This window comes from Echinops telfairi, unplaced genomic scaffold, assembly GCF_000313985.2.
Source record: "Echinops telfairi isolate 266 unplaced genomic scaffold, ASM31398v2 ScPeMD7_7424;HRSCAF=8462, whole genome shotgun sequence".
Lineage (NCBI taxonomy): Eukaryota > Metazoa > Chordata > Mammalia > Afrosoricida > Tenrecidae > Echinops > Echinops telfairi.
Genome location: NW_022111324.1, coordinates 50,587,703 through 50,599,304, shown reverse-complemented (window position 1 = coordinate 50,599,304; position 11,602 = coordinate 50,587,703). Strand labels below are relative to the sequence as shown.

The 11,602-nt window shown below is 57.9% G+C and overlaps 1 protein-coding gene across 3 annotated transcripts in view; it reads right to left on the bottom strand.

Moving 5' to 3' along the window:
- Positions 1–11,602, bottom strand: part of TMCC2 (transmembrane and coiled-coil domain family 2) — a 51,128-nt gene that overhangs the window by 7,030 nt on the left and 32,496 nt on the right. Inside the window, exon 1 of one of the 3 annotated variants that reach the window (XM_045298276.1) lies at positions 7,094–7,173. The exons of the other annotated variants lie outside the window; for them this stretch is intronic. Within the exon in view, the coding sequence (XP_045154211.1) occupies positions 7,094–7,129 (36 nt within the window). The 5' untranslated portion in view covers positions 7,130–7,173. Of the gene's footprint in view, positions 1–7,093; positions 7,174–11,602 lie in introns of those variants that run through there. 3 annotated transcript variants of the gene reach the window in all.

The window sequence follows — 11,602 nt, the reverse complement described above, 5'->3', positions numbered from 1 at the left end:
CCTGAAGAGTGGCTGTGGGTGCTCAGACCACCAACCTTCCTGGTCAGCAGCCGGCTGACCGCTTACACACTGTGTCACCAGCGATGTAAAAGCCCTCTTTGGGTTCAGTGTCCTGACCTGCAAAATGGGCAAAGCACATGTTGCTTCACCCCTGGGTCTGCAGTGAGGGCCACAGAAACCAGACGCAGCTCTCCTCCCCGTCCGCTCTCTGGGCACTGACGAGCGGTGGGGCCTGGCCAGGGCAGTGCTTGGCCACATGACATTTCTAGAACGGGGGAACACCGGTCCCACAACCTCCAAGTGTGGGGGCAGCAGGGGAGCAGGGCTGTGAGATGCCGAGGAAGCCTCGTGCTTCAGCCCCGCCCCAGGTGTCCAGCAGGACCACGCTCCACAGGGCTTGCAGCCGGTGATTTCTGGGTTTTACTTCTGCCTCTGGCTGGACGTGCACCCTTCCTTCGCAGTACCCAGGGACTCCTCGGGACTGGGGTGCCATTGCTGGGTGCTGCCAAGTCCAGTCTGACTCTCAATTAGCAGCCAGGCACTTCCCCGTTGCCCCCTTTGGGGTCTCAGAGGAAGTGAGAGGGCGCAAGCCCTCCATCTGCCCAGGCTCCTCTCTCCCCCTTGGGTTGTAGATTGAGGATGTGAGGTGAGGGGCCATCTTGCTGGACCACTTTATCTACCACTGGCCCCGGCTCCACGGGCAGTCCTGCAGCAGGCCGCCAGCTCCGGCCTTGCCCACCTCTCCCTGCACTGAGGCTGGAGGCCTCTGGGGGTCGTGAAGGTTAACAAGGCCTACAGTCAGGCCACCCACCCCTCCATGTCCCCAAAGGACTCAGCTCCACGGGCGGGGGAGGGCGGGGCCCGGGAGGGGGTGGTCAGGGCATCTTTCACTAAAGGCCCTCCTCGCCCCCTGGGGACTGCCATTCTAAAAGCCTTAGATGAGGGCTAAGACTCTACCCACAATTCCTAACCCTTCCTGACACCAGCCAGGCACACCCTAAGTGCTTGATGTGTGTGTTCATTCGCAGTAAAGGGACAGCAGGCTTTTCGTCACCCCCGTGAACATGCAAGATGGGTGCTCTCCCCAGCCCGGACCTGATGTCTCCACATCCAAGTCTAAGTCCTTGGAAAGGTCCGGGTCGGGTCCACAGCCAATGAAGCCACCCCTGCGGACCCATCCCTGTGAGTCTGCCGCCATCCTCACGGCAGCAACCCCCTCAAGCGCTTCCGAATTCTGTGCCATCTGCACAGAGCAGCAACTTGCAGATGGACTAGACTCACACAGCCTCCTTTTCAACAGCCCCTTAAATTCCCCCCAATGGATAAATTACTGATGTTATCAATGGAATCGCTTTGTACCCCAGGGGGATGATGGATAAGGATTTCTTTTTAATCATAAAATGATAAGACCACTAAAATAAACCAGAGTCGTGCATAATCTGTGGACAAGAGGATGGATAGACACTGACTGATTGATTGCTAGATGGACTGGCTGACTGATGGACGGACCCACAAAGAGAGATTCTAATTCAAAGACTGGGATCAGCCCTGCTTCCAGCAGAGAGCCCAGCCTCAGGGAAGTGTTTCAGGGGTCTTTCACTTCTTGAGCCCTGGAGACCTTGCTGGGGCCCTCAGCTGCACTCACACTGACCAGACTGGGAAACAGGGAATGGTGGGTCTCCTCTGGCCGGCTTGGACTGAGGCGCTCCTAACAGCAGGGGTGGGGTGACCTCACTGGTGCAGCCACACGTTGATCTTATTCAGCACTGCCCTCCCCACCCACAGGCCCACCGGACCTAGGAAAGACTATTTCAGTGTTCGGAAGAACCAGCAGAACTTATGTGCTGAGAGGAAATCCCGGACGGCCCCCACCCCCTCCTCTCAACACCCCCTTTCTGGTTTTTCAGGCGCTGCCTCCAGCCCTGGGGAAACTAGTGCTCTCCCAGGTCCCAGGCCTCACGTTGGAGGGAGGCGCAGTGCTCTCTGCCAGACACGGGAGGGAAAGAGAGACAAGATGGTGGCAGACAGACAGACAGACAACGAGGGAGCTGTGCTTTCACAAGGAGGGCCGGAAGAAGCTGAGAGACCCAAGTATGCGGAGAGAGACATCTGCCCAAAGGAAGAACAATAGGCCGGGGCCTAGGGGGCAGGAATTGGGACCCTGATGCCAACTGGGAGTCCTGGCTCGGTCGCTGCAGCTGTCTGACCTTGGATGTCAAGGTTTTCTCATCTATAAAAGGGGGTTCCTTCTCCCTACCTCAGAGGGTTCCCAGCAGGAGGAAATGAGATAGGGTGACAGTAGCCACCCACAGTCCAACCACGGGCAGACAGCAGGGTCAACAGCGGATGCCTGCCAATGAAGGAACAGCGAGCGAGAGCACTGTGCCGGCAGGAAGGCCTGCTGTGGATGGCCAGAGCCCCCCGCCTGCAGCTCTGACAGGGTGCCCTGACCCCACGGGGCTGCACCAGGGCTCTTGGCCTCAAACTCAGCAGCCCACTCAATACTGCTGAAGCTCTTCCTCCCAACCCCCTGCCACACAGCCCAGCTGTCTGTCCACGCCCACATCTGGAGGTGACCCCAGCTTGATGGCCCCCCCACCCAACTCCATTGGGATGAGACCACAGCTAGCCCCGGTGCACAGGCTAGGCATGTCCTGAGCAGCAGGTAATCATGGCAGGAGACTCCTGGCTCCTGCTCAATTCCCACCATGCATGCCAGGCAGTCAGAGTGTCCACCAAGCAGGGCCTGAGCCATTGGCCTTGATCTCCACCAAGACTTTGTTCAAGAAGTGCTCAGCGAACATTCCGGATGGAGTCAGAGCCTAGCGTGCCCCCTCCCTGGTCCAGTAATACCCGCTTGCTCCCAGCATACCCCTGGAGGGCAACCTTATAAATGGTCCCGCAGCACAGAGGACTTGTCCGGACCCCCTTCGGTGACACTAAGTGGAGCAGGATTAGCAGTCTGCTGGATTACAGGAGCTGCCGGTGCAGGCTTCCCAGACTAACTCCTGTGGCTTCCCCAGGGCTCCTGGCTCCGGACCCAAGCTCTGTGTCCTCATGTTAACCGGACCTGGACTCCCACCCCTCCTCAGGCACCCCTGCCCAGCAACCTGGCTCTCTAAGATCCAGGGCAGCACCCTGAAGACACTGTCCTGACTTGAGTAAAGCCTCCGTGGGCGTGGGATAGTACTCCCAGCCCATCTCCGGGCTGATAATATAGTCAAACATCTGGCTAAACTCCCTGCCATTGAGCCCATGCTGACTCTCAGTGACCCTGTGGGACAGGATAGAACTGCCCCTGAGTTTCCTAGACTGCAATTCTTGACAGGCATAGAAAGCCTCGTCTTTCTCCCGAGTAGCAGCTGGTGGTTTCGAACTGCTGACCTTGTGGTTAGCAGCCCAATGGGTAACCACTCCCTACCAGGGCTCCTTCAAATGGACTTGAGAGGTATGCAAATTGTGCAGAGTGAATCACGGTCTTATTTAGGCAGCAAGAGTACAGGATCACGATGAGTAGGAATCAGCTGGATGGGAGGGAGCACAGGTGGTGTTGTTAGGTGCCCGCCCTCTGTACAAGGGAACAAAACACTGCCTGGTCCTGCGTCACCCTCCCAACCGTTCCTACGCCCGAGCCCATTCGTTGATGCAGCCACAGTGTCAAACACCCCGTCCAGGGCTTTCCTCTCGTCCGCTGCCCTTCTACCAGGCAGGATGGCCTTCTCCAGGGACTCGTCTCTCCCGATCACATGTCCAAGGTACATGCATGTATGAGTATAAAAACACAAAGCACAAACATTCATTACCATGGGCCACACAGACATCAACTGCTTGCAAGCGGTGTGTGTGCCCCTCCTGGGCTTCCAGGCTCACAAGAGGGACTGCAGAGGGTCGGACCTGTGATACCCCCCCACCCCACTCTCACCTGGGGCTTCAAGAAGCCCCCTCCTAGATTTTCAAAGGGAGCCCAAGGGAGCAAGCTGACCCAGAAGAAGAGCCTGCCTGTCCCAGTCACCTGCTCCGGGCAGGAGCTGGAGAGTCAACAGCACGGGGACTCCCACTTTAAGGAGGGTGGGAAGGAAGAGCGAAGAGAAAAGAGATGGAAGATGCTCTCTCTGGCTTCTGAGCATTCCTCCAGGAAAACAGGGCAGCCCAGCGTCCAGGGACAGGTGGCCCTCAGGTCCCTTCCCAGGGCCAACCCTGACGTGTCTGTAGGTGTGGCCAAAAAGATCAAGGGTCCACACAAGAAGCTGCTCCCGAAAGCAGGGTCTGAGCTCTCAGTGAGTCACAGCCTGCAGGCAAGTATGACCCAGCGGGGGACCAGGCCAAGGTGACTCAGGAGGGGTGTTTGCAACAGCCGACGTCTCTCGCGGTGGTGATCGGAGCCCTGTCCCCTCCTAGCAAGGAGGACATTCCGAGTCGAGTCTCCTTTTCTTTAGTTCTCAGAGGGACACAGGGACAAGCCAGGCAGGAGAGGGAAATCCAGTTAAAATCCTTCAGCTCAAAAGAGGCCAAGGGACAGTCCTAGACTTTACTGTGAAGCTGGAAGGAAGTCGGACGCCCCTCACAGACTGACCTTCCAGCCACAGTAAGCTGGGAAAACGAATCTGTAGACGGGCTGCCCCCAACCAGCTGACCGAGTCCTGGTGGGCTGGTCCCTCTTTCTCTTCCTAGCAGGCAGCAAGAAGGGGCTCAAGCCCAGCTCTGGAGGCATCATCAGAGCTGACCAAGTGCTCCCAGGGAGCTGGAGGGGTGGAGGGCTGGACAGGGGGAGGCAGAAGCCAATCCAGGGTTCTCTCGGTGCCTGGGAGCATAAGCAGCTTTCCTCCAGAGGCCGAGGCAAATGCTCAGATGCTGAATGGGGTGTATGGTGCAGGGTGGGGTGTGACTGGCCCCACAGCAGACCCCTGGGGGCTGGCTCTTCCCTCCTAGCCCAGCTTGACAGGGAACTTCACTCTCTTACAAGCGGACTGGGGAACCCTAGTAGAGCAGTGGGTTTACATCCTGGGCTGCGGAATGCACGGTCAGCAGTTGGGAACCACCGGCGGCTCCCCGAGAGAGGGACGAGGCTTTCTGCCCCTGTAAAAGAGTTACAATTTCGGAAGCCCACGGGGCAGTGCCACACGCTGCCCTGTGGGGTGGATAAGAGTCGGAACGGCCTGGTTGGCAGTGAGTTTGGTTTGCAGAGTGTTGTTACAAGGGGGCAGAGACCCCAGTGGTCCCAATGCTGAATGCTCACTGCTAACTGAAAAGGTGCAGGCTCAAGCTCCCCTAGACAAACCTCGGAGGACCTGAGGCTCTGTTCCCAAAGCCAGCCCCGGGAACCCCCTCGGAGGAGCAGTTCTATACGGACACGCGGCACTTGGAGCCAGGAGATGACAACTAGTTGCCAGTCGACAAGGGAAACTTACCCTCCCACCCAGCCTCTCCTAAGTCTGAGCACCGTGCAGCCAGTGCCTCTCTCCCAGCAGCTCAGTCTTCCTCCACCCTGACCCTCGGGCTGCTCCCGCTTCCTGGTGGACACGCTCCCCTCACCGAGCCCGCAGCTCCTGGGCCTTCTCGTTGGCTGAGGTAACGCTCCCCTGCTCCCGGCAAAGCTCTCCTGTTTGCTCCCACGTCCCCGCTCGCCTCTCCTCACACCCACAGGTTCCTGATTGAACCCCTGCAGCTGCCCTCCCAACGAAGGAGATCCTCAGTTCTCCACCCTCCGATGCCCCCAGAGCTGCAGGCACACACTTTTTCTCCGACTGGACCCTCCCATTGCCCACCTGGCTTCCCGATCTCTGGCCCTCTGCGCACTGGGACTTAGGCCTCCACCCCCACTCCCACCCCTCCCCAGACTGACTCTCCTGTGGATTTCCCATCAGCCCCTCTGGCCTCACTCTCATGGCCCCTCATTTCTGGAGGCATCTAGGCCCTCATTCACTCATCCTCCTGCACAAGGGGCCCCAGGACCCCAGAGGCCCTCTCTGCACCTGCCTTGAGAGCCTAAGGCTGGGAACTCCTGGAGTCGGCCCCTCCCCCCTTCTCCCAGCCACACCGGGCTCTGCCCTGAGCCAGGAGAGGTAGCTGCGGCCTGGAGAGCTCAGAGGGTGAGCACTGCCCATATAAGCAACCTCACAAGTGACTTCCTCCCCATCCCACACTCCTCCCCCACCACTGCGGGGAGTGCTAGCCCCAGCTGCCCTGGGAACTTCTCTCCTTTCACCCACCGGGGCCCTCACCTGTGTGGGCACCATTTCCAGGGGCCAGGCAGGGGATGGGGTCCCAGGGGCTCTGAAGCCGCAGCTCTCTGATGGCTGTGCCAGAGTCCCAGGGTCACGGTCCCTTGGCAGCGATGAACTCCCCGCAGGCAGCCAGGGTCTGCGAGCGGGTGTGCTGGAGCTCCCACGCTCCACAGCTGCCATCTCAGTCTGAGGCCTGGCCAGGGGATTAGGGGCGATGGCTCAGGGAGATTTCCTCCCTCCCCTGGGGCACCCAGGCCGCTCCTTCCCATCTGGCAGGAGACCATGGAGATTGGCAGAGCAGGTACCACTGCCCCACCCGTCAAGCCAGCTGTAGGTTCATGTGGCTGAGGATGCCAGGTGGGGACAGGTAGCCCACCTGCTCTGCCCTCTCCTTCATCATGCTGAGCATGGCCAGAAAGGCCCATCCCAACCATCATGGGCCCCCTCACAGAGCCGCAGAGGCCGTGCTGCAGCCTGAGTGACGTGGGTCCCCTAACCAGCCCTCCGCCATGCAGGGGTGCTCTCTGAAGTCAAGAAGAGGGACGCCCAGGGGGCTCCTCGATGGACCCTCGCCCAGCCAGTGTCCTCTCCCTGCTGCCCTGCCCACTGCCTCCTTAGGACACCACGTTTGCCACGCCTGTACTCCAATGAAAGTCTGCAGAAGTCAGACCGCAGCCAGCCTCACTCTCGGGCACCTGAAGGGGTCTCCGCTCCCTGAGACACCCTCAGTTCTGGTCACCACTGTGGCCACTTCTCCTCTAGCTGCCGCTTTCTATTCCCCCACCCTCCCGGTATACCCCCACCCCACCCCACCACCCCAGACCTGCCCAGGCAACACACCCTCCAGATGAAACAGAGGACAGACTCACAGCAGTGTCCTGGTCTTTGGGCTTCGATTTGGCCATTCCAGCAGGAAGTTCTGGGAGTGTCCAGCAGAGGGAGTCAGCTGTCCACAGAGGAGGCCAGCAAGCAGTGTGGCGGGTGATGGTGGCCGCTGAGTCTGGGGCCTGCTGGGGCTCTGGAAGGGCAGCTTCCCTGGGCAGAGTCCCCAGCCAAAGGGTACTCCAGTTCTGCACTAGCTGCAGGCGGGAGAGGACCTCAGGCTTAAATACAGGTCCCGCCTGGGGCCTGCAGATGGGGCGGGCCTAAGCTCAAGAAGGTGCCAGGCGATAAGAGGGGGCCAGGCGTTATCTTCAGGGCACTGACCCTGGAACCTACAGGCCAAATCACCAAGGGCAGAAGGTGCCACACCCTGGGCTCAGGGAAACCTCACAAATATTTGTGGTGGCCAGTGACTTGGGCTTTGTGAGGGCAGGAGCCCAGCAAAGCAGGCGCTGTAGGTCCCAGGCTCTGGGGCCAGCTCCAACCAGTGCGCTCAAGAGACACCCAGCGCCCTAGGCCTCTGAACACTCTCCTCCCTGGGAGACTCCATGTTCACTTCACGCCTTGGCAGCCTCTGGCCAGAGAGGCCTGGGGATGTGCTCTGGAAAGAGGACGGCCAAGAAAACTGGGCGGTTCTGTCCTGTGAATCAGGCAGCCCCCAGGAATAGGAATGGCCCAGAGGGCACAAACCACAAGAACAATGACTGCTGATGCTGTACCCTGGTTATCTGTTAAAAGGCCATTTATAAACAGGCCCTACTGCATCCGTCGCACTCTTAATCACACGTGGGCTCCTCACCGTGCCAGGCATAAGATTAACCCCCAATATTGACATTTGTAGAATGACTGGGCTTAGCCACTCCAGCTAGGCCCCTTCTGTCCCGGGTGGCAGGGAGACAGCTTGGTCTTCTCCTAGTCCCCTGACATCCCACCCCCTCTCCCGCTCCCTCCTTTAGAACCCATCAAAAGCTAGTGCTTCAGCTTTATAGGTAACAGAGGGACAGACCTGGGCAAGGAGGGGGAAGATGACGTGGAGTCGGAGAGGTGAGGAGGGGGCTGAGCAAGCTGAGGCCCGGGGCTCGCTCTCCACCACAGCCCTGGCTGCCCAGAGCCACGGAGACTTGGAAAGAGGTCCCTGTGAGGCACAGCACGCCATCAAGATGCCACTGGGGGACATCACCCTCAACCAAGCTGTCTCCCCGGTGAGAGGTGTCCGCTCTGCTCAGGGGACAACTGAGCCGCAATATCCAAGCAGCAGAGAAAGGCTCAGGGGCACACCAGCAGTCTGCAAAGAGAAGAGGAACCAATGGGGACCAGAGGATGGCTGCCAGGCATGCTGACACAGACTAGTCCCTTCTCCTCTCTGGTTCTGTTCTTGTCTTTGGACCAACTGACCAAGGACGCAGCGCGTCCTGCTCGGAGGGTGGGGAGCGGCGAGCAGGGTGCCTGAGTCCCAGTTCTGCCACTTCTTTGCTATGGGCCTTGGGTCAAGTCACCACACGGCTCAGACATTCCGTATCTACAAATGAGCAGCCCCTTCGGCCCTGGCCCTGGCCCTGGCCCTGGCCCCGGCAGGTGAGCCAATGGGAGGAGTATGTGAGGAGGAGGGGTGGGGTGGGGGGAGCTTGGTGCCTTGGCTGCAGCTGAAGGAGTTTGTCAGGAAGACATGCCATGGCCGGGCCCCCTGAGCACTGGCTGCGGCTTTCTGGGACAAAGCAGGGTGGCCGGCGGGGAAAGAGCCGGCATCCAGTGCTCAGTGCGCCTCCTGCTAGCTGGCCGCCTGGGCAGGCTCTGTAAAGCAGAGGGCTCACAGGAGGCGGCAGCTGCTGCTACACAGTTGGCATCGGGAGGTTGGGGAGAGGGTGCGTACTGTGAGCTGTGATTTGGCACATAAGTCTCCGTTTTCCTTGCAGCAAAAAACGGTACCCATGATCCATCTACCCCAGGGCCTTAAAGCAATCATAAACAGGTAAATGTCAAATCAGGGGCCGCCAGGTTAATTCTGAGAGCCGCTACATCGGAGAACCGATTCCAGGCTCTGGCCTTTCAGAAGCAGTGCACCAGGTCTTCCCTCCACACTCACCCCCCCAGAGTCCCCTCCCTTCTGACTCCCCACAGCCCTGTAGGCCTGAGTAGACTGTCCCTGTGTCTTCCCAGACTCTAAATTCTTTTTAAAAAAATCCTTTTACTGGGGGCTCGTATGACTCTTATCACAAACAATCCATCCATCCATCGTGTCGCACATTTGTACGGTTGTTGCCATCATCATTCTCAAAACATTTTCTTTCTACGTGAGCCCTTGGTATCAGCTCCTCATTTTCCCCCTCCTTCCCTCCTTCATGAACCCTTGATAATTTATCTTTTTTTTTTATATCTTACACTGACTGATATCTCCCTTCACCCACTTTTCTACTGTCCATTCTCCTGGAGGGGGTTATAGAGAGGCCATTGTGATCAGTTTTCCTTCCCCCCCCCCCCCCCTTCCTCTTCCCCTCCTGGTATGGCTACTCTCAATATTGGTCCTGAGGGGTTTATCTGTCCTGGATTCCCTGTGTCATCAGCTCTTATCTGTACCCATGTACATGCTCTAGTCTAGCCAGATTTGTAAGGTAGAATTGGGGTCATGATAGTGGGGGGGGAGGGAGCATTAAAGAACTAGAGGAAAGTTGTGTTTCATTGTTGTTATACTGCGCCCTGACTGGCTCGTCTCCTCACCGCGACCCTTCTGTAAGGGGATGTTCAGTTGTCTATAGATGGCTTTGGGTCTCCACTCTGCACTCCCCCTCATTTACAAATCCAGGGATACATATGGTAGCCAACTAAAAAGGAAGGGGGAAATCGGACTGTAAATTCTTATGGGAATAGAAAGGCTCATCTTTCTCCCACGGAGTGGCCAGTGGTCTCGAACTCCTAACCTTGTGGTTGGCAGCCCGATGCATAACCCACTGCACCATCAACGCTCCTCTTTCCTCCAAGGTGAGTTTGTTCCAATCATCAACTTTTGGGTTAGTCACCCAGTGCTTAACTGTCTGCACGACCCAGGGACTCCCCCAAGGACTTAGCTAAGATAAGATGAACACAGGAGTGAAAATGCCTGACACACAGCAGGTGACGTCAATAGAGAACTGGCCTTGAGCCCCCGTACCACAGGTGTGCACCTGCATGCACACGATCCACAGCAAACGCTGGGTTGTGCACTAATCAGACAGACCTTGGCCGACATGCTGGGGGCAGAGAGGCCAGAAAAGGAGCTGCCTGGTGGAGCCAAGGCGAGACAGCTGCAGCGAGAGCAAGGAGCATGGGAAGGGCACGAGTGGCCAGGTCCCCTTTACAAAAGTCGTGCATGTGCTGGGGGTAAATGCCAGGGCTTCCTGTGGCCTAAGGAGTCCTGTGTGTTCCCTGCTGCCTCCTCTCTGGCTGGCTGAGGCGGGGTGGTGGTGGGGAGGGGTGCGTGTCAGTGGAAGCAGGGCATCTGTGGTGGATGTATAGGACCAGGCAGCTGGGGGCAAGCAGGAAGCCTCCTGCTCTGCTCTGTGCAGTTTTCTAATGGAACCCGAGTCTGGGGGCAGCAGATGGGTTCTGTCCGTCCTGCAAGGGAAGATGGCCAGCTCGGCTCACAGAGTGCCTGCCCGGCACCTCAGCATAGTTCAACCTCTTTTGCTGGGCTCCCCTGAGTTCAGTTTTACCTCCATACCTTCCGGTTGTCCTCTCCTCCCACCACTGTCTCATCATGCTGCTTCTCTTTCGTATTCGGTTACGGACTGAGTTGTGTCCCCACAGTATGTGTGTTGTAACCATCCGGTATGAAAACAGGGTCTTCTCAAACCAGATACTCACTGCCATTGAGTTGATTCCAACTCACAGAGACCCTACAGGACAGGGTGGAACTGGCCCTGTGGGTTTCCGGGACTGTAACTCTTTACAGGAGTAAAATGCCTCCCCTGTCTCTCTCTGAGGGGCTAGTGGTTTCCAGCTTCCAACGTGAAACCAATAAGCCCCGGGGGCATCTGGAAGCAGGGTCTTTCTGTGCCGTATGAATGAGGTCCTATCAGTGTGGGGCTGGGCTGGGACATGCTGGGCTGATGACCAGAGTCAGCAGGTTCAACCTATCAGCTGCTCTGCAGGAACACGATGAGGCTATCTCCTGCCGTCAGGATTTCAGTTTCAGGCACCCTAAGTAAGGTGCAGCGGATTCTGGCCCAAGGAGGGTCTCTAAGGATGGGAGTTGACTTGACGGCGGGGGGCATGAGTGTAGGGTCACTTTGGAGGTGTGTAATGAAAAGGTTCAGCACAGAGAAGGAAGTGCAAATGGAGAACGGAGCTGCCACCAGGAGATCACCAGAAACGGAGCCACGGAAGCAGAACAGAGACAAAGACCTTCCCCCAGAACCCAACCCTAACCCTAGCACTAGACCTAACCCTCGCCCTAACCCTAACCCTAGCTCTAACAATAACCCCGACGCTAACCCTAGCACTAGACCTAACCCTCGCCCTAA